The sequence below is a fragment of the Telmatherina bonti genome (genome assembly GCF_933228915.1).
Source record: "Telmatherina bonti genome assembly, chromosome: 17".
NCBI lineage: Eukaryota > Metazoa > Chordata > Actinopteri > Atheriniformes > Telmatherinidae > Telmatherina > Telmatherina bonti.
In genome coordinates this window covers 13,218,291-13,240,200 of record NC_136615.1, presented here as the reverse complement: position 1 = coordinate 13,240,200, position 21,910 = coordinate 13,218,291, and the positions used below count along the sequence as shown (strand labels likewise).

The window sequence follows — 21,910 nt, the reverse complement described above, 5'->3', positions numbered from 1 at the left end:
AAAACGCGTTTCTTTTGTTGTCAGCGCTGCTCTCTTAGAGTTAAAATGATGAACTCTCTCTGACTCGTTAAAGTTATCTACTCTTATAATCAATAAAGAATGAGTCAAGTTCTTGTTTTAAATAGATACCATTATTTAATGTGGCCCAGTTAAACATTTTCTAATTGCAAGTCTTGCTATGTGGACACCTGAGCCTGATCATGAAAAACCAGCAGTCTGACACAAACCTTATTAAATGGAGAATCCGATCATTCAGAGAGGATGATTCTTGTTGCAACTTAAATACAGTAAATGATGTACAGACTTAACTTTTAAGAGACGTTCTGTTGCAGGGATGTGCAATTTGTGAAACTTTTGTTTTCTCATATAGCTAATTTTGGATTACAGATCACGTCTTCAATAAAAACGATCAAAGCTAAAACACTGAAACCATGTGGCATCATCAGACTTAACTAAGATGATGGGGATAAGAATGATCTTTAAAGTCTAATACACCAAGCACAACTTAAACGAATGGTTTGATAGACATCTGTCCGAACAGAGCCACATGAAGAATACTCATAAATGATGATGTTTTTCATTTAGTCTTTATGTTGTTTTGTTTAGTGAAGAAGTTTGGTGACATAGTGCAAACCTGTATCCATGTAGTAGGTCAGTTCTCTTGCATGACAAGCCATGGTGAAAAGCCACTATGAACCCCTCCTACCTCCTTATTCATGTTAATGAAACATACATGCAGTTGTTCTGTACCTTTTATTAGTTTCCTATAGTGAGTACTTAAACATGTTATAATTACTATATGACAATGTGGATTTTTTTAAGTTGTTACAATCTACTAACGAACATCGATATTAACGACAGTGTTACACATTCAGGTGTGAGTATGCATTTAACACAACATTCAAAGGTCAATGAATGATCATCTTATCATCTGATATCACCGTAGACTTTGCAGTACTCAGTAGCCTGTAAATAATTTACAATTTATTTGAAGTAAAAGTAAAAATATACTTACATGTTCTTATTTTGCTTGGCAGTCATTTTTCCCCTCCAATGTGTGCTGCACATTTACATAATGCTGAATATACATGATGATGATGACTCAACAAATACATGTTGCAGAATGCATGTAGTCAAAGCAAAAATTTATGTAAGCAAACTGTTTCTGATACCATTAATGTTGTGTCAACTTCACATTTACATTAGTAGACGCTGTATAGAATGTCGACTATTTGCTAACTATATATATATATATCTTCTGTTCTGTTATATATATATGTGTATGTATATATATGTGTATATATATATGTGTATGTATATATATATATATATATATATATATATATATATATATACATATGTATATATATATATATATACATATACATATATATATATATATACATATACATATATATGTGTGTGTGTGTGTGTGTGTGTAAGATAAAGCAGGGAAAACCTTGTTTTATGTGTCACTTACTGTCTTGTGGGTGTTTTTGTGGCTCGGGATATATTGTGTCTCTGGATATGTGTGGGAGAAATAAAGAGTGTTAAACCAGCCTGCGTGACAAAAAACAAATATTGCATGCTCATATTGACTATTATCAGTCACCATGATGTTTTTGAGTTCTCTCTTTATGGAGTGCTTTTATTTTTTTTTTTAAATCAATACAGCAGCCATGATGCAGCCGCAGCCATTTGTGTGACATGTGGCCTCTGACCTATAAGCTCTGGTTTATTCTGAATTATTCATTTGTGCAACTTATGACCTCATTGTAAATACTCATTTCAATCTTTTTTTTTTTGGGGGGGGGTTTTCTAGTTGGATTTTATTTTCCCTGATAGAATTATTGAGTCCAGATTTAGACAAACTAAAGATGCAACAGATGAGGCCCTGACAATCTTAACTAAAAGTGGATTAGAGTGATAATGTGTGTGAGAGGGATCTTCCACATGTCCAGCATTGCTTGATGAAATCACCACATCTATTTGTAAAAGCCAGCAGTCCTCGCAGATCATCACTGGTAATCGATGTGGTGTGTTCTGCATTTGGCTGGTTTGATCTTCCGTGTCCAGTCATCGCATTTGCAGCAAGCTGTTCTGTTCTTTTTCAATCAGCTCAAGACCTCGCAGCCAAACCCCAGCCTCCCCACACCAGATCAGCTCCTCGGCGCTCCGTATTGGTTCTCCTGCAGTGAGCGCCCCAGCAGATGTTCCACTGAATTACCCCGTGGCCTAGCAGGGAGGCTGTAATCAAGCTGTGCACATGTGTGTACGTGTATCACCAGACAGCCCTGGCTCAGCAGCAGTGTTAGTACTCCCAACAGTTGTTTTCCAACCACCTGATCTCAGTTACCAGCCAGCCTTTCCCACAATCTAGCACGTCTGCCAGAAGTCTGAGTCAGGGATCCCCATAGACTCCTCAGAAAGGCCTGCAGGAGCTGATCATTTTGGATATTTTCCTGCGTATGTATTTGTCTCTTCTGTTGGGGAGGAGTGCGCTTGTTTTTGTATGCATCTCATTCTCGCCTTTAAAAGCTTCCTTCCTCCCTCTAAATGAAAGGCTGCCTTTGTGCAGAGCCACTCTTTCTATACCTTCAACCTAAGTGCGCCTCCCTCTATAGATCCAACTTGCTCTTCTATTCCTCCCAAAAGTAGTCACACCGTGGCTTTAGTGCTTTGAGCCCTCTTGTTTGGAGCAGTGAAGCCTGAGGTGGTGTCTTTCTTTTCCCTCATCCCAGCATAATCTTTCTTTCATCTTGTGTACATTAGATCAAAAAGTCAAAAGAGGCACTAATGCACTGGGCACGCACCAACATGCGAGCTACCCGTTTGCTTAAACTTACATTTATTCTTTTTATTTTTTATTTTCTTTCACTACTTTCCCTGCTGCTGTCAAAGACCAATGATGCAGCCAATCAGGACTCACCTTTGGCCATGCATGGATGAGCGGAAAGAAATCTTTTGATTAAGAGCTTCAGCCTGGATGTGATGTGTGAAGCTGGCCCTCTGAGGATAAGTGGTAGAGGCAGCACAAGGTGGACTGTCTTTTTTTTTTTTTTTGCTGCTGCTGCACATCCAGCTCATTGCAGCCGCTGCCCCAACTTCTGTGTTCATCTCAAGAGATCACTCTTCACTCGGCAGTGACGGAGCTTTGCTCTGCTGTTCTGTTGACCGGATCCTCAGGCTGGCCGGACTGGTCTCCAAAGCCCCCAGCCACATGTCAGTGCAGCTCACACATCCACCGTTCTGCACCAGCAGCATCTGACAGGACCCCCTTTGCCTTCTTTCCTTTAGCTCCCCCTTTACTACTATTCTTTTGGACTCTTGCTATTTTCTTTTGTTGTCTGTGTTTTCCTGCAGCCCATCAGCCGACTGTCGGCATGGCGTCTGACAGATGGCAGGTTGATCATACACTCATACGTGTGCATGTGTTTACTTAAAGCACAAAAGCCAAACCACAGCTGGGCATGGATGTAAGACTGAGACTTAAATCTGTCAAAAAGAAGCTCCTGACACAGACTGCAGTGAGATGTTTAACTTCCTCTCTTAGCACATGTCGTCTAATTAGTCACAGCAAGCATTGAGAAAGACGAAGCGCATCTGCTTGAACCAAATGAGCGATCAGCCTCGTGACAAAGTTTGCAGTCAGCGTGACAGACGCTCGGTCTCGTCACAGCTTTTGCTCCTTTTCCAACGAGTCAGTCTCGCAGCGTTGGGAATAATGGACAGTTTGATTGTCTGGGGCTCGTTGAGGTGAAGAATAGCTGATTTGTCCACTTGCTTCTCTCTGCGGTGCATGTGTTTCATAATCATGTTTGTGAACAGTACATGTTGTATTTTATGTTAAATGTGATGCTTTCCCCCACTTTTTTGTGCAACTCTGGACCCAGGTGCTCGCAGATTTGTATGGTTCTACTGCTGGATGGCTGACGCTTTTTGGTTGATTACAGTCAGTAGGCTAAAATCTGCCTTTGGGAGGAAGCTAAACTATAAATATGATGAAAACTTTAGGGAATTGTGACCTTGCATTAAGCAGGCTTTTACAGAAATCTCCAGTTTTTGTGCTACAGTTCTTTACTAACGTTTTGGAATTTGATATTTATGTGCTGCCAAACTCACAGGCGACTCTAGCAAACAAAAGAAAATGAAATGCTGAAAAAAAAAAAAAGAAAAAAAAAAAAAGCAATACACAATAAATCAAATACAGAAACTGTGGTGGCTTTTAGTTTTTAAATGTGCATTCATTATTAATGTGGTGTCAACAATGCATTTCGGCCAAGTTTGAACTGAAAGTACAGTAGATGGACCGGAGTTACAATACATGAGCAAATGGATCCAGGATTTAGTAATAATGTGTCTCTATGTTGCACTAAAATTGCAAAGATTTGGTACATTTCAATGAGCATGTAAAAAACCAGTTTCAATCATATTATAGGGGTGTGTCAGTGCACGTTGCATGTATGGTTTGCACATTTGTAAAAAGGCACCATACTACTGAATGATGCATACAGGCTGATGATGATAACCAGAACAATGTGTTTCATTTGTAAAAGATTACTGGTGCTAAACTGTCTCGCCTCAACTTCAGACCTGACTCCCACTTAATATGATTTGATGCATAACATGATTGGAAATTTGACAAAGGAGGCCTAGAACTGTCACGTTGCCTGCTTTAAGCCAAAATATGAACATATTTTATTTTCAAAACTTAAACAATTAGTCCCTCTATTAACAATATATATTCAGTTCAGCACATGGTTTGAATAATTAGCATTATGTCAGATTTTTAAAAAAAAAAAAACAGCTTCATTTTGATGAAAACTTTCCAAATGGTAGACATCCAAATGTCACTGTGGAGCCACAGAGAATCCTGAGTCATATAAAAACAATCTTAAAAAAAAAAAGAAAGAAAAAAAGATCCCTTTTATGTGTTAGAAACGTTAAAGAAACCTTCTGTTTGTCAATGCATGAAGGCCAAAGTGACTTCACTCAGTTTCTGAGAAGAAGTTTGGTTGCTTGTTTAGTCTGAACCTGGGATTTGAGTGAAGAATGTGATGATAAACTGGAGCAAGCAGAGAATTTTACAGCATTTTTGTTATAATTGTTTCAAAATATGATGTTTGTGTTTTATTGATTTATTTTTGTTCTTTCTTATGTAGCATTTAGCTAACACTTGTCAAAGGCACCTTTCAACAGGCTGATGTAGCACCAGGCGCTAAAAGCCATCTTTAGTTATCTTCATTTATATCTTGAACCTCCTGACATGCAGATATTGAACAATTTCATGCCAGTTTGTTCATTGAAAGAATATAGATCACCCCAAATAACGGAATTGTAGCCAAACAAGCAGCTCTGTAAACTCCATAATAAGCATTGAGATGGAAGACTCAACATCAGGCTCCTTAATTCCACCATCAGCAGACATCTTGAGAACATATTTGTTGCTATACATCATGTCACAATGTAAAGCTCTGGTCATTTGGTTCATTTGGCATGTTATGTATTATCAGCAGGACAACACAAAGAGGCTGTTACTTAGTCTGTGGAGATTAGCGCCACTTCACATGCTCCGTAATGTGTTGATGTGGTGCATGATAAATTGAAACAGTGGCTGAGTATGTACACTTTGCAGACCAATGTTATTTGGAGTTGCACTACATTAATTAAGCTTATCCTGAGCAATCAGTACAAGCGTGGCCTCTTGTGGCTCCGTCAGCTAGCCAGCAGGAAGCCTAAGTGCACGGATGCCTGTATGTGCCCAATGTTTCAGACTATATTATATCCCAGATAGGCTACCACATCAACTCTTTTTACAGGATGCAGAGACGAAGAGTGCAGCCAGACACACTCATGACCCATTACTCACCCCTACACTCATTCCTAACTGAGTTTTTATTGAACCTCAGCAAAGTACAGTCTGTCTGCTTTGCACGCTGCGCTGATGGGATTGGGCTAGATGCAGTGAAATAAATCCCTAAAAAAGGTTTGTGCGTGTTGATAAGCAGTCAGGGATGTGTTTGAAAACTGAAAATATAAACACTAAAGAAAAGTCAGCATCACTGATGCATTGGAAGAATAATCACTTGGTTTAATTTTGCTGTCACAAGTTGCTGTCAACTCTCATCGCTGTCATCGGAATTACAAAATTGTGTTTTTACTATATTCACCTCAAAGTGAAAGATTTCAGCAAATAAATGAGTTAAAAAGATAATAATACAATGTGGAACTTAGATTATTTGATTCAGATTCAGAGACCCAACTGAGTTATTTTTTATTTTAATTTGACTAAATAGAAGATTTAGAAAATCCTCTTAGATTTCAGACATGTAGCAGGGAAGTGTAGTCTTTCTAGTTTCCTCCTGTGCATTGCTGCAGGGTGTAGACTTACAACGTCGGTTTGGTTTTTCTCTCAGTGAAGTGCCAGGTTGTGTAAATGCATCAGTCCGTGTTTTTTCTATACTCACACAATCCAGTTCATGGCCGCAAAAAGAGCTGGCGTCTAACCCAACAGGTCGCCAGTCATTTGTTATAAAAAAGTTTTTCTTTTTACTTGTTTTGTGCATGGGCAGGGAAAAATGAACTTTCTGACTCATCTGCTAATCATGCACCCCCCACCTCCACATGGTTCCTCTCAATGCCAAGCTGAGCAATAACTTCTGCAGTATTTGTTCTGAAACAAAATGGAATTTGAACACTTCATTAAGCTGAATTTTAGCAGATGTTTTTAGTGTCCTTTTTTATTTTGTTTGTTTGTTTGTTTGTTTTTTCAAGGTAAAAATGTGCTTATGAGTCAAGATGATGATGCTCAAACCAAACAGGCATGGTTTGGTTTGCTAAAGTATCTCAATACTTGCCTTCCTTTTTTCTTTTTTTACAATTCCTATTTTATATAACAACTTTCAACTATTTCAGAAGTTAGTAAGAGATCAATTGTTTTTCTGATGTTTTGTTCCATTTCTTTAATGCTTTCATCTTACTGCAGCTTTTTTCTGCATATTGGAAAAGGGATTCAACACTTGGCTGGATGTGAAGAGTTGGTTTATTGGGAAAGAAAAGGGAGTAATAAGCACAGAGAAACACATTTTTAAAAAAAACAAAAAAAAAAACATCTTGGCAGCTTACAAGTCTACTGCAGCTTGCTTGTCTGCTTCTTCTGCTGCAGGAAAAAAAAATATCCATGCTATGCTACTCCTTGCTGTAGCGAGTATGTCACTGGCACATGTTTACAGACTTAAACGCAAACATCTCATGTAACTGTGTGTTCAAGTACAAGACGCCGTTGACGCATATTAAGCGGCGCTCTGTTCAAGGTTTGTTCTTTCGTCTTCTTTTGCTAAGTGAGTACAGGGGCCGTGGCAGTGTCTGATTTGCCAGAGGCTTGTGTATCACCTGCACAGCATCTGAAATATTTAGACAGCCAGAATGAAGCCCAGGAGAAGGAGAGATTGACTGGCGGTGAAAGAGATAAACAGGATAGTGAAACAAGTAGAGCTCAGAGGAAGGACACGCCAAACAGAGAGTATTCTTTTCAACCGCAGGTGAAGACTAAATTAGAGAAAGAAACTCGGTAGGAGAGGAATGGTATTGTAGGATTTTCAAGGACAAAAATGCCCGTCTGCTGAGGATGTATGATGTTGGGGGAAGGGGGGAGCAAACAGCAGAGAAATGAGGAGATGAAGTCAGCAGGCCCTGCTTGTAATGCGGGCTGTCATTTGCAGAGGTTGGCTTTTGATAGTGTCAGAACTGGTGATGTAGCTCGTAACTAACAGGATTCACATGTCAGGTGCTTTTTTTATTATCATTACTGCAAAGTGGGATGTGAATAATAGGCTTTAAATTACACATTGCTGTACGGTTTAATACAATACCACAAAAATGATAGGCAGCATTATTATTCACCAATTCCCACTCGCAGCCTCCCACCACTTTCACTGACGCTAATGTTCTTACAACATGATATGTGGAGAAGAAAGAAAATCCTAATGTACGGGTGAAATATTCCACTTTCTGCAGCAGTATTCTCTCAGTAACACGCTGCGTGCTGGTGATTATTACTCATAAATATAAGAAACGTGAGAGCTGCGTGTTAATTAAAATGTTTAGCTGCTTTTTAAGTCTGACAGATGGTTTTGCTTCATTCAGCGTCCTTTTTAAAATGTAGATTCGTCCCCGTGTAAGCTTTTGGGACTACACACACATAGATTCCCCATCCTTTCCTGTTCCTAATAGCACATCCCCTTTCTTTCCACTCGTTTGACTTGCTGTCTGTTCTGCCCGGTACCCAGTCAGCCAATCACAAAGCAGAAGTAGGTGCAAACACATTTCTTCTGCATCTGTGTGCAGGAATATTCTAGATCTCCTGAAACTGTTCAAATTAAGAGTTATCCTTAAGGTTTTCACCCCTGGCCTTTTATGTCAGAGCATGGTGTTTAACTTTGAATGTGTGTGTGTGTGTGTGTGTATTTGTGATTTATTAGAGGCTAAAAGGAGAGTGCAGGTCATAATCCACTTCACATTTAGCAGAGGATTTAACAACAAAGCTGGCAAACTGTACAAAAGACTTCATGCGGTTGCTAATCTGTCATTATGTCTGCTGGATTTTTCCTGGAATGCTCTTCCGCCAACCCACAGAAAAGATGTGCAGCACTCACACACACACACACACACACACACACACACACACACACACACACACACACACACACACACGCGCTCTCACACAGACATGCGATTAGTGTGTAATATGTCCATAGAGGGCACTGTTAAAAGAAAGTTCTCACTCATTACGCTTGGAGTTGACCCTTTGTCCTCATCTTTCTGCTGTCACCGAGCTGCAGAGCTCATCTGCTGCTGCTTACATCCCCCACAAGAATGGGGACCATTTAAACTGGTTTTACATGGCTGAGGTTAGTGGTTAATGGGATCGGTGTAAATATGGCAATATAAATGGTAAGTGCTGAATGTTTAAGCAAAATCTTGCCAAATGTTTTGCAGAATAATGTGGATCGCTGGCTCAGATACAGAGCGTGCATTTTCTCTTTTCCAGTGACATTCATGCACTCCAGCGCTTTCAGAAACACAGAAAGTAGGGCGACATCAAACGGCAAACGGCAGAGCACTCTTTACTTTGTCTCCTAATCTGCTTTAGCAACAAAACGACAAAAAAAATTGAGCCCCACGGCTGTCTTTGTCAAAGGGTTGCACACTTTTCAAGATGAATTCTGAGTTCTTATCATTTGATAGAGAGGATTTAACATTTACTTGACTTGCAAAACTCAGGGCACGTTCAGGGAAAATATGTTGTTCTGACTTGGTAGTCAGTTGAGGACGAGCAGGTGATTCAATCCTTTTTTTTTTCCCCAGCTGTTTTTTACGTTTCAACTGCATAAAAATGTGGAAAATAGGAGCTCATTGTTCCCATAAAACTCCCAAAGCAGTTTTATGACTGCTTGTTTTTTTTTAGCACTCAAAAAAAGCACACAAAAATTTCTTGTGGCAAAATTTTCAGCGACTGTAAAAAATGTTATTTTCAAGAATAAACTTGATTGGAAACTGGCAATTCCACAACTTTATTTAAAAGCTAAAAATGTGAAACTGATATCTTTTAAAACAGCATTTACGTCTAAATCGCCACAACAGAATAATTTGATAGACCCAGCGGAACATCACAAACTGGAAGCCTTTTGCTGAAACGACGATTGGTGGTCCTCCACAGGGACTACGAGACCCTTAGCTGCTACAAAAAAAAAAACAAAAAAAATCTGACTTTTATATTTGCTTAAGAAGATGGTCCTGTACATTAGTCATATGGGATGCCTAGATTTTTGCTTTAGGGCTTTTTTCCTCTTTGCTAATAAATAAAAATGTAAGAAAAAGCAAAGAAAAACAGTGTTATTTGGGCTGTGTGTATCAAATGAGGCTGCAACACTTTTACTTACAATAAATTAGGTTTTATCATTAATGATAATGCACATTGTTGCTCTGTCTGTCATGGATCTTCTGCATCCTTTAGAAGCCCAGCTTAACTCAATCTTTCAAACTTTTGCATCCATTCATGGACGCTTAAAGTTGTAAATGACAAGCTGCAAAGCAGCCATCACATGCAAACTCGGACGCGAGTGCATGAACATGTGTTGATGTACAATGATGTGCAAGCTTGTCGTGTTGACAGCTTGCCGGCTTCAAGGCGAGTGCCCCGTCTTCATCATCCTCACACTCCCCGTCTTCACTCACCACAAACGCTTGCTGATATGCGCAGCACATATGTTCCCTCTCCTTCGCTCCCTCCGCTCAGATTCTACATGGTGACTCAGCCCTCGTCTCTTCTTCCTCTCCTCTCTTAGATCTCATCTGATGCCAAGGCTGAAGGAGTCTCGCTCCCATGAATCACTGCTCAGCCCCAGTAGCGCCGTGGAAGCCCTGGACTTAAGTATGGAGGACGGAGTTATAATTAAGCCTGTGCACAGCAGCATCCTCGGGCAGGACTACTGCTTTGAGGTGAGGGGGACACATGTGTCCATACGTTGGCATCCATATGATATTATCAAAGTTATTGATGTGTCACTTCAAATGATTGATTAGTTTAATTTACATTGTTGTTGTTTCACATTTTTACCAATACTACACCAAAGTCACTTGCAGTTTTACTCTTTCTGCCTCATGGGCCCCGTTAGTGTTTAAAGTCACAGCGGGCAACTGCTTGAAAACCCATTGTATGCTAGCTGCTAATGAGCCAGATTTGACACCCAGCAGACACAAGGAAAGAGTCAACATCAGAATTATTTTCAGCACGAACCAACACATTCATCAAAACAACTAAAGATGGTGAAAATATGGAAGTGTGGTGTTTACAACTCATCCCGTCGCTGCTTTTTTTAAGTCGTTCCGTATGCGCGGCGGATGCCGAGAGGAAGCTAAAGATTAAAATCTTCAGTAGTCTTAATTAGTTTGCTTCTGGTTTCTGGGTTATGTGTTGCTTTTTTTTCCCCACCATATTTCATTCAAAAAGCCAGTTTTATTGACTTCTCCTTCAAATAAGTAAATTAGTTTTCATAAGCAGTCAGAAATGATCAGAGCTTTATCAGACTTGGGAGCAAAGGAGCTACAAATTGCAAAAGAACTGGAATGTAGGTTGCGTGCGGCGTTTCTAGTTGATCATTGGTGTTATTGATCCATCATAACTTCTAATAACTTTAGGTGATAGAAATGAAACTATATGTGAAAATATAGAAAAAAAAAAGAAGAAAAATTTTAAGAACAATTAACTGTTTACTTTTAATTTCTTAATTATTACCTTTAACGTTACCCTGAAGTGCCCAGCAGAATGCTGTTTTGCCTCTTTGCTCATTTTCTGTAAGACAGAGCTGCTTTAGCATGATTGGTTCATTTTAGTGGTCTGATCAGGTACTGCCCACCATTTTTTAAGAGCACCACGCTTCATTGGATGTTAATTAGTGTACTAATACAGTGCAGGATGAGTCATCAACTTCTTCAATATAATTAAGAATACATGAAAGACTTTTTTTTTCTTTTCAATTTATTTGAGTTTACTGGCATTGCTGACATTATGTGCAAAACTGACAAATAATTTAGATTTAACATGAACTTGACAAGAGCTGTATCCAGCTCTTGTCAAGTCTTATCACTGTGTTCATTTTAAAACAATTCACCACACTGTCAAATATTCATTTCCTAAATAATGCTGAATCATCCTCAGTCTGCTTGTATCCTCTTTTGTGTATCTTTCACTTTCCTGTCACTTTTGCTTCTGAACTAAATATAGTAAAAGCCTTTTCTGTGCATGCGGTTTGATCGTTGAAGCGTTTGTTTTTCTTCTGTCACCGCGGCAGGTCACTACCTCGACAGGAAGCAAATGTTTTTCCTGCCGTTCAGCCGCCGAGAGAGACAAATGGATGGAGAATCTGAGGAGAGCGGTACAGCCCAACAAGGTATGTAAATGCACAACAGTTGGGGCAAGGACAAAGAGTGGCGTAATCAGTACAAATAAGTTGTTCCAACTCCAAACCACACTTTGCAACACTCTTGAAAACACAAGGATGTTAGATGTTCAAACCTAAGCTTTGCTCTCTATGCATCACTGACATCGAGGCTTGAGAGTTTCGAGGAGGTGCAGAGGGGCACTTCAGCGTTTTCCTCTTTAGTGCTTCGATTCCATCTGTAATCTAGACAAACTCAGCTGGTGCAGGGGTTTAGGTGGCAAACATGCCAGGCCAAGAAAATCGTCCCAATCGCACAGTATATTCACTCTCGCATCTGTCATTAAGTAGACTCACTAGACAAAGGTTTAAGTAAAAAGTTCCCAAACAGTCTCTCTTATTCTGCCATTTTAGTGATTGTAAGATATTTAGAAAGAAGATTTTTTTTTTTTTTTCACATTTTGGCACCTTAATAGTCTGTATTAATCTCTTCACACTACCAAGGCTACCAGTTCTACAACTTCAACAGCATTAGGCAATACATCTCTCTTAAACACTTGACTGCATCAAAATCATTTATCTAAGATTAAAAGAACAAGCAAAGATACACTATGTTGATGGCTTAAGTAGTTTTTGTTGCATTGTAGAAAATGCAAGTGAATAGGAAAAGGTAGTAACGTCTCTTTGTGATAAATGATCAATTATCAGTGGATGATTTGCTTGTTGGGAAATGGTTAGATAGCAAATACATTGCATTTGCTTGAAAAAATGCTATTTTGTGACTGAATTAGAGTCTGAATCAATGAATGGGCTAACATTATGTGTCAACATGGAGAAATCTGCAGATTTTCCATGCAAGTTGCCACTGATCACATGGAGCAGAGGAACAAAGCTACAAACAATGAAAGTATTGTTCTGCTAAATGAATGTTACAGTCGATGTCACAGACAGTACTATGGGGGTCAGATGGACACTTCTACTTACACACAAAGAGTGCTGTGTTTGGTGAAACATCATTGGTATCTTGTTTGGGTGAGTCAAAAGGTTGAGCTAAGCTGTACAGTAAGTGTGTACAGGCTGACTCAGTACATGAGGAAGGAAAGTGGTTGCTTGTCATTTTTAAGCATGCTGCAGGGAAGTCCCAGAGGGCAACCGTGACTTCCCTGTCCCAGTAAAGAAAAAAACTACGCAAGTGAAATCATGTGGATTTTGTCTGGTTTTCATAAGACTGTGACACAGCTGCATAAAAATACAGAAAGGGAATTAAACATAAATGAGAAATGTCAGAATTCAGAGAAAACAGGTGTGGAAATGTGGCATTTCTTAAAAAACTTAGAGAAAAGTGGAAGAAAATATGTTTGCAGTGGTAACTGTGAGCATGTACAGTTAGTGTCTTTATGATTCAGTAAGTACTGGATAACTCTTTTAAGGGTGAATATCCCATTATCAACTAATGCACCTGAATTCAGCACTACTCACTAAGGACTGATGGGTCCTTTAATTTGGACTCCTGACATCTTTTATTGCAGCAACAGTTAAATGGATGGGGTCCAACCCAGCTGACTTTTAGCGTAGGAATAAAAAATATCTGTCTGCTCAACAGATAATTGTTGTCTTTCTGATTTGATATATTTTTGAAAGCACATCTTAAACATTTCTACTCATCCATCTTTACCACGGTGTTTCATGGAGGAAACATGAACAAACCTGGAAATCTTACTTAAAGGTTATACATAATTGACTTGACAATTTTTTTAAGTTGGTTAATGACTTTTCTTTAAATGGTGCTACTACAATACATTGTGGGATGGGGTTACTTCTTTACTTTCAGTAAAGCACGATCCATACCCTATGTTAAAGACAATGAAGATACCTTCCCTTTGCACACCATCTCATATAGGGACTCTCACAATGACAGTCCTCAAAAACAGCTATGCAGAAACCCCTTAACTGCAACACAAAGGCATTAAAATGATGTACACCACTCAATAACAACTGTATAGATGAATGAATGAATGAATGGATATGTGGATGAATTTAAAACTAAAAGAAGCTGAAACATTATTTTGATGCATCAAACAGGATTTTTGTCCAAGGACATTCTGAAGCACAGTCACAGCTACTTCACATATCCAGACTCTGCTATTTATCTTGAATAATGCCATTGTTAACTCCTCTTTTCAATTTCTGAGATAGTTTCCAAGGCAGTTTAAATTAGGAGCATAAAAAGAATCAGCCCCAGTCCTGGATAAATCAATTGATGGCAAAATAATGGGTTAGCACTTTGTGAAAGGACGAGCGGAAATTGGTTGGCACTTGTTGCAAATCTACAAGTGAAACAGGTTTCAACTGCTTCGTCAAAAGCATTTGAAAAACCTTCCTGTGTTGTTTTTGCCATTCAAAGCAGAGGAACTTTAAACGTCTAACCTTCTAGGGTCGTCACTTTTAAAATTTTCCTCGTGTAATTTGTTTTTTAAGACTAAACCAATGACTGGAATCCTCTCTGTCTCCAGGACAACAGTCGTCGGGTGGAAAACATGCTGAGGCTGTGGATCATCGAAGCCAAGGACCTGCCGGCCAAAAAGAAATACTTCTGTGAGCTTTGTCTTGATGACTCACTTTATGCCCGCACCACCTGTAAACTCAAGACTGACAACCTCTTTTGGGGAGAGCACTTCGAGTTCAGTAACCTGCCTGCCGTCAGGAGCGTCACAGCGCACCTCTACAAAGACACAGACAAGAAGAAAAAGAAAGACAAAAACAATTACATTGGACTTGTCAACATCCCCGTCGCAACTGTCACCGGACGGCAGTTTGTGGAGAAATGGTATCCTGTCAGCACTCCCACCCCCCCTAAGGGCAAGACATCGGGTCCAATGATTAGGATCAAAGCCCGCTATCAGAGTATGAACATCCTTCCCATGGAGATGTACAAGGAGTTTGCAGAGTACACCACAAACAACTACATGCTGCTGTGCTCGGTGCTGGAGCCGGGAATTAGCGTCAAGAACAAGGAGGAGATGGCGTGTGCATTGGTGCACATTCTGCAGAGCACCGGCAAAGCAAAGGTTGGTGCCAACACTTCCATTTATTCCCATTTCATTCAAGTTTGTGTTCTCCACAGAAATGTTGAATACAAAGAAAAAATGATGCTTGCTCATTTCGTGAACTCCTGACCTCCCACAGCTGTACTACAGAACAGACTGATTTCCTCTTGCTGCACCAGTCTATATTACAATTTTAACTCAAGTTAATCCCCCTACATGCATCTCCCGCGGCGCTCCACAGCATACCGACGCAGGGCCCGGCACGATACACCCACCGCTGTCTGCATCAGAGCGAGCATGGGGGGAGATTAGTTCACCACAGCTGTGGCTAAGCCTGCCGTGACAGTCGGACTCAAGTAATCTTCCATGCATCCAAAAAAAGGCAGCATTTTACTTCACTTTGACAGCACATTTGTCTTTGTGCAGTAAAACAATTGACCCTGAATACACAGAAACGCGACAGAGAGCCATTCTACTGGGTATGAAAGCAGTTTAGTGACAAACTTACCGGTTTCTGTGGCTACATATTGTCAAAGATTCAGATGTCATTTTGTGTTCCTTGACGATTTATTTTTACACCTCACAAGGTGTTTGACTATGAACACGTGAACTCACGAAAGCAAATAATCAGTTTTGCCTTCAAGTACTTTCGACAGACTTAACTCCGAAGTACAGAGCAGAAGCTAAATAAAAAAAAAATCCCGATGGCTTTTATTCAGACGTTACATCAGGCTGCTTTCATGTTTCCAGCTTCAACGTTTCCTCTCTGCGCCATCAGTCTCCAGCAACAGTTTGTCCCTCAGTCTCATTTTCTTGACATCATCTCATCAGCAGAGCTTTGAAACCTTTGGATTTTTCACGGCGCGGCAGAATGATGAGTGATTGGTGCTTACGAAGTGATCTCTATCCGCTCTGTACTGCCAGTCTGCACTAATAGCTGCTTACTGATACGGGGGGAGAAGGCAGGCTGGTGCCTGGGGAGGAAGTTACATCCTTATTACTTCAAAATAATCCCCTACTTTCACGCGAAGCTCTAAAACAAACTTTTTCTTCCATGCTGGTCTATAATATCACCTCTGAATCTCTGCTAGCTGTTCATGTGCTCTTTCTGAGTCGCTCAAAATACATCCGTGTTAGAGCAGAAAGTCCTTAAAGGGCGACCTTTTGAAGCGTTTTCTCTATATGTCTTCAGAGAAGAAAAGAGAACAGAAGCCTGCGGGCTGCTGTAAACAGGAGAATTTCTGTCAAAATCCTCTTAGCTAAGTGCAGCAGCTTTCTTCTCTGAAAAGGCTTTTTTTTTTTAAATTGATGACATCTGAAAATGTGTGGCATATTCAGCGAGTGTGTCACGTCATGCCAAACAGCAGATATCAACCCTAACAAATCACATCTCCACAGATAGTTTGAGTCCTCATACAATACAATACAATACAATACAATACAACTTTATTTATAAGGCACTTTAAAAACAACAATGTTGACCAAAGTGTCACATTGTGGGGGGTTAAAAAAAAACAAAAAAACTGAATAAATAACATACATTAGGACAACTTCAAAAGAATATCAGACATCTAAAAATAATTAAAAATAAATAAAAACAATCAAAATAAAATCAGATCTAAAAAGTCAACTTATTGTGTGGGAAACAGTTTAAACAAACGGGTCTTCAGTGCAGCTCTAAAAGCAGCTATAGTGGAGGCCTGTCTAATGTGTAAAGGAAGCTCATTCCACTGTTTAGGTGCTAATAAGGATACCATCCCCCGCTGCATGTTTCAGCGGCACCGTTTGGCCTTAGCGATCCAACTTTGACATAGTTTCTATTAACACTCTGGGGACGCTGGCATCGTCGGCGATGCCAGGGACCATGTTGTTTAATGGAGCATAACTGTCGAACCATAAAAGATAGAAACTTACTTTTTTTCCCTCTTAATCAGGAGACTCTGGGCTTTCAGACGATAGTTTCTGCATCACTGTAGTCCATTCATAAGTGATACAGTGTTGCGTCAAAATAGGTGTTCCAATCAGAGCCTTTGTCTTTGGCGCATGACACGTGTTTGTCCAATCAGAGCCGATGATGCCTCAGGAAACGCCTCCAAACAGTGTCAATCACTATGCATCTGCGTCATTAGCAGGGTTATCTATAACGGATAGCTGCCTTCTGTATTTACAAGGCCGATAAATTATGAAAACAGCTTTTATGCATGCATACCATGCGCAGTTGCTCAAACAAACATTTGCATTACTCAAGTAGTTTATTTCAACATAAACGACACTACGGCATTGTAACAGATGTATAACTTGGGTTAAACCAGCTTCATTTTAGCAAGTTATCACGCTACAAAACATGATTTTGTCGTGTTTTTTTTTCTCAAATGTTTAACAGAACTTTTGGTTCTTTACTTCCCTTGCTAGCATTGTGACAGCTTCCACGGCTAAAGTCAAGTCCATGAGTCACTGTCTAATTCTGTCAGAACCACAGTAGAGCTCAGTAGTTCAGATGAAAAGAGATTAAGTGATGTAGCAACATTAGACGGTCACAGAAGTGCACAGTGCAACCTTCAGGACACACAGCGGGAGTCACGTAAATGGTGTTTAATCTGCTGCATTCAGGTGAGAAACGGCGTCTAATTGCAGCTGCCTGTTAAGAGATGCAAGCAGCACGCTGTAGCAGCCATTAGTATGCAACACTCTTTCGATTTCTGTTTCTTCCTTTGTCATTTTTTATCACCCATCAGTGAGTAATTACAACCCGTATATATTCTGCTCTGCTGCACACTCGGTCCTTTTCTCTTTCCCTCTGCCCACTTTTCCGCCTTTGTCTTCGCTCATCTCTCTTTCATGCTTCGTTGCATCTCCGGGCCAAACCTCTCTGGAGAGATGTCATTACTGATGCTGTATTGATGTCTGGGCGCAGTGGCGAGCAGAGACACACCCTGCGTCGCTTGCACAGATGCCAACTTTTTACGCACGCACCCGCCCAAAGTCCAACCAGAAGATATTGGAAGTCCATTGCGGGTCATTCGTTCAGTTTAATGCATGAGAAAGCAGGTGTATCTGTAGGTGCTGCAGGATTTCGGTCAAACATGCACAATTGTTTCATCTGAACTTCAATCCAAAAATGTGAGATCCAGTTGCAACGGTTCAGCTGATCTTCTCTGCTGTAAGGTCACGACTTGAAGCCATGTCCTACCCAGTGGGACGTGCTGCTGTGGACAGTCAGCTAGACAGCACTGCTACTGATATCTGCAAACCTAACCACAATATTGGAATTGCCTGGGGAAGTTCACCTTTCTTTTATCCAAAATATCCACTCCTGGCTTAAATTCACTGCATTATTGATCCAGTTTTACTCTGCGCTTCAGCCCTCGGGAAGATTATGTTCTAATTTTGTTGCTGCTCCTCTTGGCCGCGACAATAGGAAGGATTTATTCTTGCGATAACTAGCCAGGGGAGGGTGTTGCTCTGCTAGTTTAGCCATTTTGCTGCTCCCTCAAGGTAAACTAACAGTCCTGCTTAAGAGGGAGAAATATGGGAGCCGGTGCTCCCTTCATTCTCAGTGGTATAAGCTGATGTCAACCCGCAACACGGCTGTAATTCTGAGTATTCAATTCTGTCACTGCAGCGGTGACAAACAGGCACCGTCGGTCGACCGAACATAATGTGCTGTGACAAATGATTTACTTACATGCCATGAATGGTTCGTGTAGTTTGGTATTCCTCTGGGCTTTTTTTTTTATGTAAGAGGACAAAAAAAGGTGAATCAATCATCTCCTGAAAGGTTTAAAATATTCTTATTACGATAGCCACTTGTCATTACCTTCCAGTTTAATAATAATGATGCTGTATATATCAGCTCTGGTTGCTTCAATAGCCTGGAAGTGTTTTTATGCAGTATGGTGGCTTCTCGACTGACTGGAGCCATTTCTGTCTTTGTTTCATACGGCGCAGCTGCGTTGGGGTCACCAGGCTCTTTATAGCTGTCATCTTAAAATTTACAGACAGGGAGGTGACCCCTTCTTTTAAGGATGCTAAAGGAGACGGTGTAAAAATGTGAAGGTGAAGTATGATGGTGATGGAGGGAGGGAAAAAAAAAAGGGGGGCATCATATCCTTTATCTGCAATTATTCCTGCACGTTTGCTTATTGATCGTCCCCTGACAGCGTGGAGTGATGGAGGAGTGCTGTGAAAGGATATGAAGCAATCTCGTTTCACCTTGCAGCGACATATTTTCTGGTCATGGAGCCAGACGGCAGCAGAGAAGGAAACATTCCCGTCTGTAATGATGATCACACTTATCTGTCAGCGCAGAGGTTGCAGTTTTGTCCCTGTGCGCCTCCCCTCCTGTAGCTGTCATGTACAACTTCATTTTCATGGCTTTAATTGACTTTTATTTGCTGTTATATTCTTTACATTGTGTCGTTTTTCTGATTTATTGACTCAATTTGACTGCAAGAATGAAATGATCCAGATGTTATTGAGATGATTTTGACTGGTCATAATTGCATTTTGACTGTTTAGGATGTGTAATATGACTCTGACAGGTCTTAACAACCAGACTCCAAATCCAACATTTCGGAATAGTTTTATTATTACCCTCATGTGAGGCTTTCCATTGGATGTTGGCCCGGTGGAGTCTGAGCACTGTTATCAGCGCTGGATGCATTTATGGATAGTGTAATTACAAAATGTCATGACAGAGAAAGAGCTTGTTTTTTCCGCTCTGAATGACCTGCAGCATTAGAAATCCTGTCAAACTAAAAATGGACACACCAGGATGGTAAAACAGCTCATCATGGACTCATATGGAGAAAATAATATGCAGCTCCTTTTATAACATAACATATCTGCAGTGTCACTTTATATGTTCTAAAATCTAGTTAAAGATTGCTGTAATTACATCTTTAAGTCATGCAAAATATCACTTTTGCAGCCTAAAATTGTTTGTAGGTTAACTCCAGTACAGGTGATGTTGACATGAAATTAGTCCTGTCTTATGTTGAATATAACCCATCTGACCAATCAATGATAACATGACTTATAATAACATGATACTGGTGCACAGAAAGGACAGTTAGAACAGAAAGTGGGCATAGAATAGTTTTCTTCTTTATCTGATGTGAAAGCAGTGTGCAGGACTATTTTCTTCATCCTCATCTCTGTCCTATAGTCTCAAAATGTACAATGCACTCCTATCTAGTAGGTGGTAGGGATACACCTATAATCTGCCAACTATCATTGTAGACAAAGAAAAGAAGGGAATGTTAGCAGACCTTTAGTTTTTTTTTTTTTGTTTTGTTTTTTTTGTTTTTTTTGCTGACAGACTCTCCAACATTTTGTTTGTACTGTAAAGTCCTCCAACAAACCCACAGTGTATTTTCCGACTGCCTGCTCCTGGTAGAAGCTCAGCGCTAAGTCGAGTTCATTTCAAGGCCCCATTAGACCTGCATGTGTCTTTATGTCCAAAATCAGTCTAAGCAAAACGTCCTTCATGTAAACACACAAAATATGCACAAACAGGCAAACTGCTCCATCGTCTTGGGTTTTTTTTTTCTTCTCCTAGTTTCCAAGCCAAATTTAATCAATTACTTGGCCGTTTTTCTGTTCTAATAGTGATGTCAGACAATGAGCTCACTGCTTTCATTTAAAAAACATATCTAAACATGTAATAGATGGATTTCAGTCGCTCGTGAACCATAGAGGATGACTCACGTGACTTTTCTTTTATTTAGTCTGACATTTCTACTCTTTGAGGAAATGCTTTGCAGTAAATGTCTCTGTGACCACCTGCTGTGGACATGCTTAGTGTGATAGCTACTTCCTTTCTACATTAACATACCAGCAGTCGGTAAGCGCTGCTGAAATACAGCCTCACAGAGACACACATGTTGCAGCAGACTCTTAACCTTTTATTCAAGTCTACTTTCTCTCAGAGAAATGTTCATGGTAAATTAGGCAGATTGTACATTGGTATGTTTTTTTTTTTTTTTTTTTTTAAATGGCCATTTTTGCCTAAAAGAGTCACAGAGAAAAGAAATCTATGCACAGCATGTCCGCAAACATGATGTCTTGGAGCTGGTGACACTGGCTGCAAGGCCCCCTCCAGTCAAACCTATCTTCACAACAATCATGTGCATCAGCAGTTAAATCCGGACCATTCCAGGCTTTCCTGCTTCTCTGGGCAATGACAAACCTCTGCACTTTCAGACAGAGCCACCTCCGTTTCTATTAGGCCTCCAGCCTTCTCCGTCAACCCAATGTGACCCTAACAGGAAGATCCGCAGGCTATGATGCTGTAATAGTAGCCACTGGTCTCCAGAGAGGGAGAAACCAGTGGCACAGAGCGATGGAAAGATGAGGAGGGTGAGGGGCAAAGTGGCTGGAATCATTCCGGTTTTCCACCCCCAAATTTCTCTTTAGTTTTTGCCTCTGGTAAGAAAAACAGACACATTGATCAGTTAAACTGTCCAAGCTGTCCAGTCCTCCCTCCCTCCCGCCTTCCATTACCTGTATTAGCTCTGAAATAATTGACCTCAAATCTGCCATTTTTGATAGTTTAGTGTAAACTTGTAGCTTTAAACCTGGAACATTAACAAGCCATTTCTGGTTTATCTCTTTTATAATAAGTCCCAGTAGTTCCACAGTCCATCGCCTCCCCCAGTGATTACGTTTTTACCCTTTTAAACGATAAATAAGGTCTAAAAACTTGGCAAAGTGCTGGTATTTAGTCACACGCTGCTGGATTTCATTGAAATGTCAACAGCAGGATGCCCTGAAAGAAAAGTAAGGGCTGCCGTCAATACATTTCAGCGTTTTGTTTCACTTCACACAAGCTCATAATCTTGTAGCTATCACATGCTGTTCATCATTTTCCATTTAACATATCAAAGTGCATTGATTCCACTCTGAAGTTGGACAAATCGATCT

The 21,910-nt window shown here is 40.2% G+C and overlaps 1 protein-coding gene across 6 annotated transcripts in view; it reads left to right on the top strand.

The window, feature by feature from the left end:
• Positions 1-21,910, top strand: part of dab2ipb (DAB2 interacting protein b) — a 144,639-nt gene that overhangs the window by 91,565 nt on the left and 31,164 nt on the right. For all 6 annotated transcript variants that reach the window (XM_079256587.1, XM_079256589.1, XM_079256586.1 and 3 more), the window contains 3 exons: positions 10,347-10,500; positions 11,853-11,951; positions 14,453-15,007. In XM_079256587.1, the coding sequence (XP_079112713.1) occupies positions 10,347-10,500; positions 11,853-11,951; positions 14,453-15,007 (808 nt within the window). The remainder of the gene's footprint in view (positions 1-10,346; positions 10,501-11,852; positions 11,952-14,452; positions 15,008-21,910) is intronic.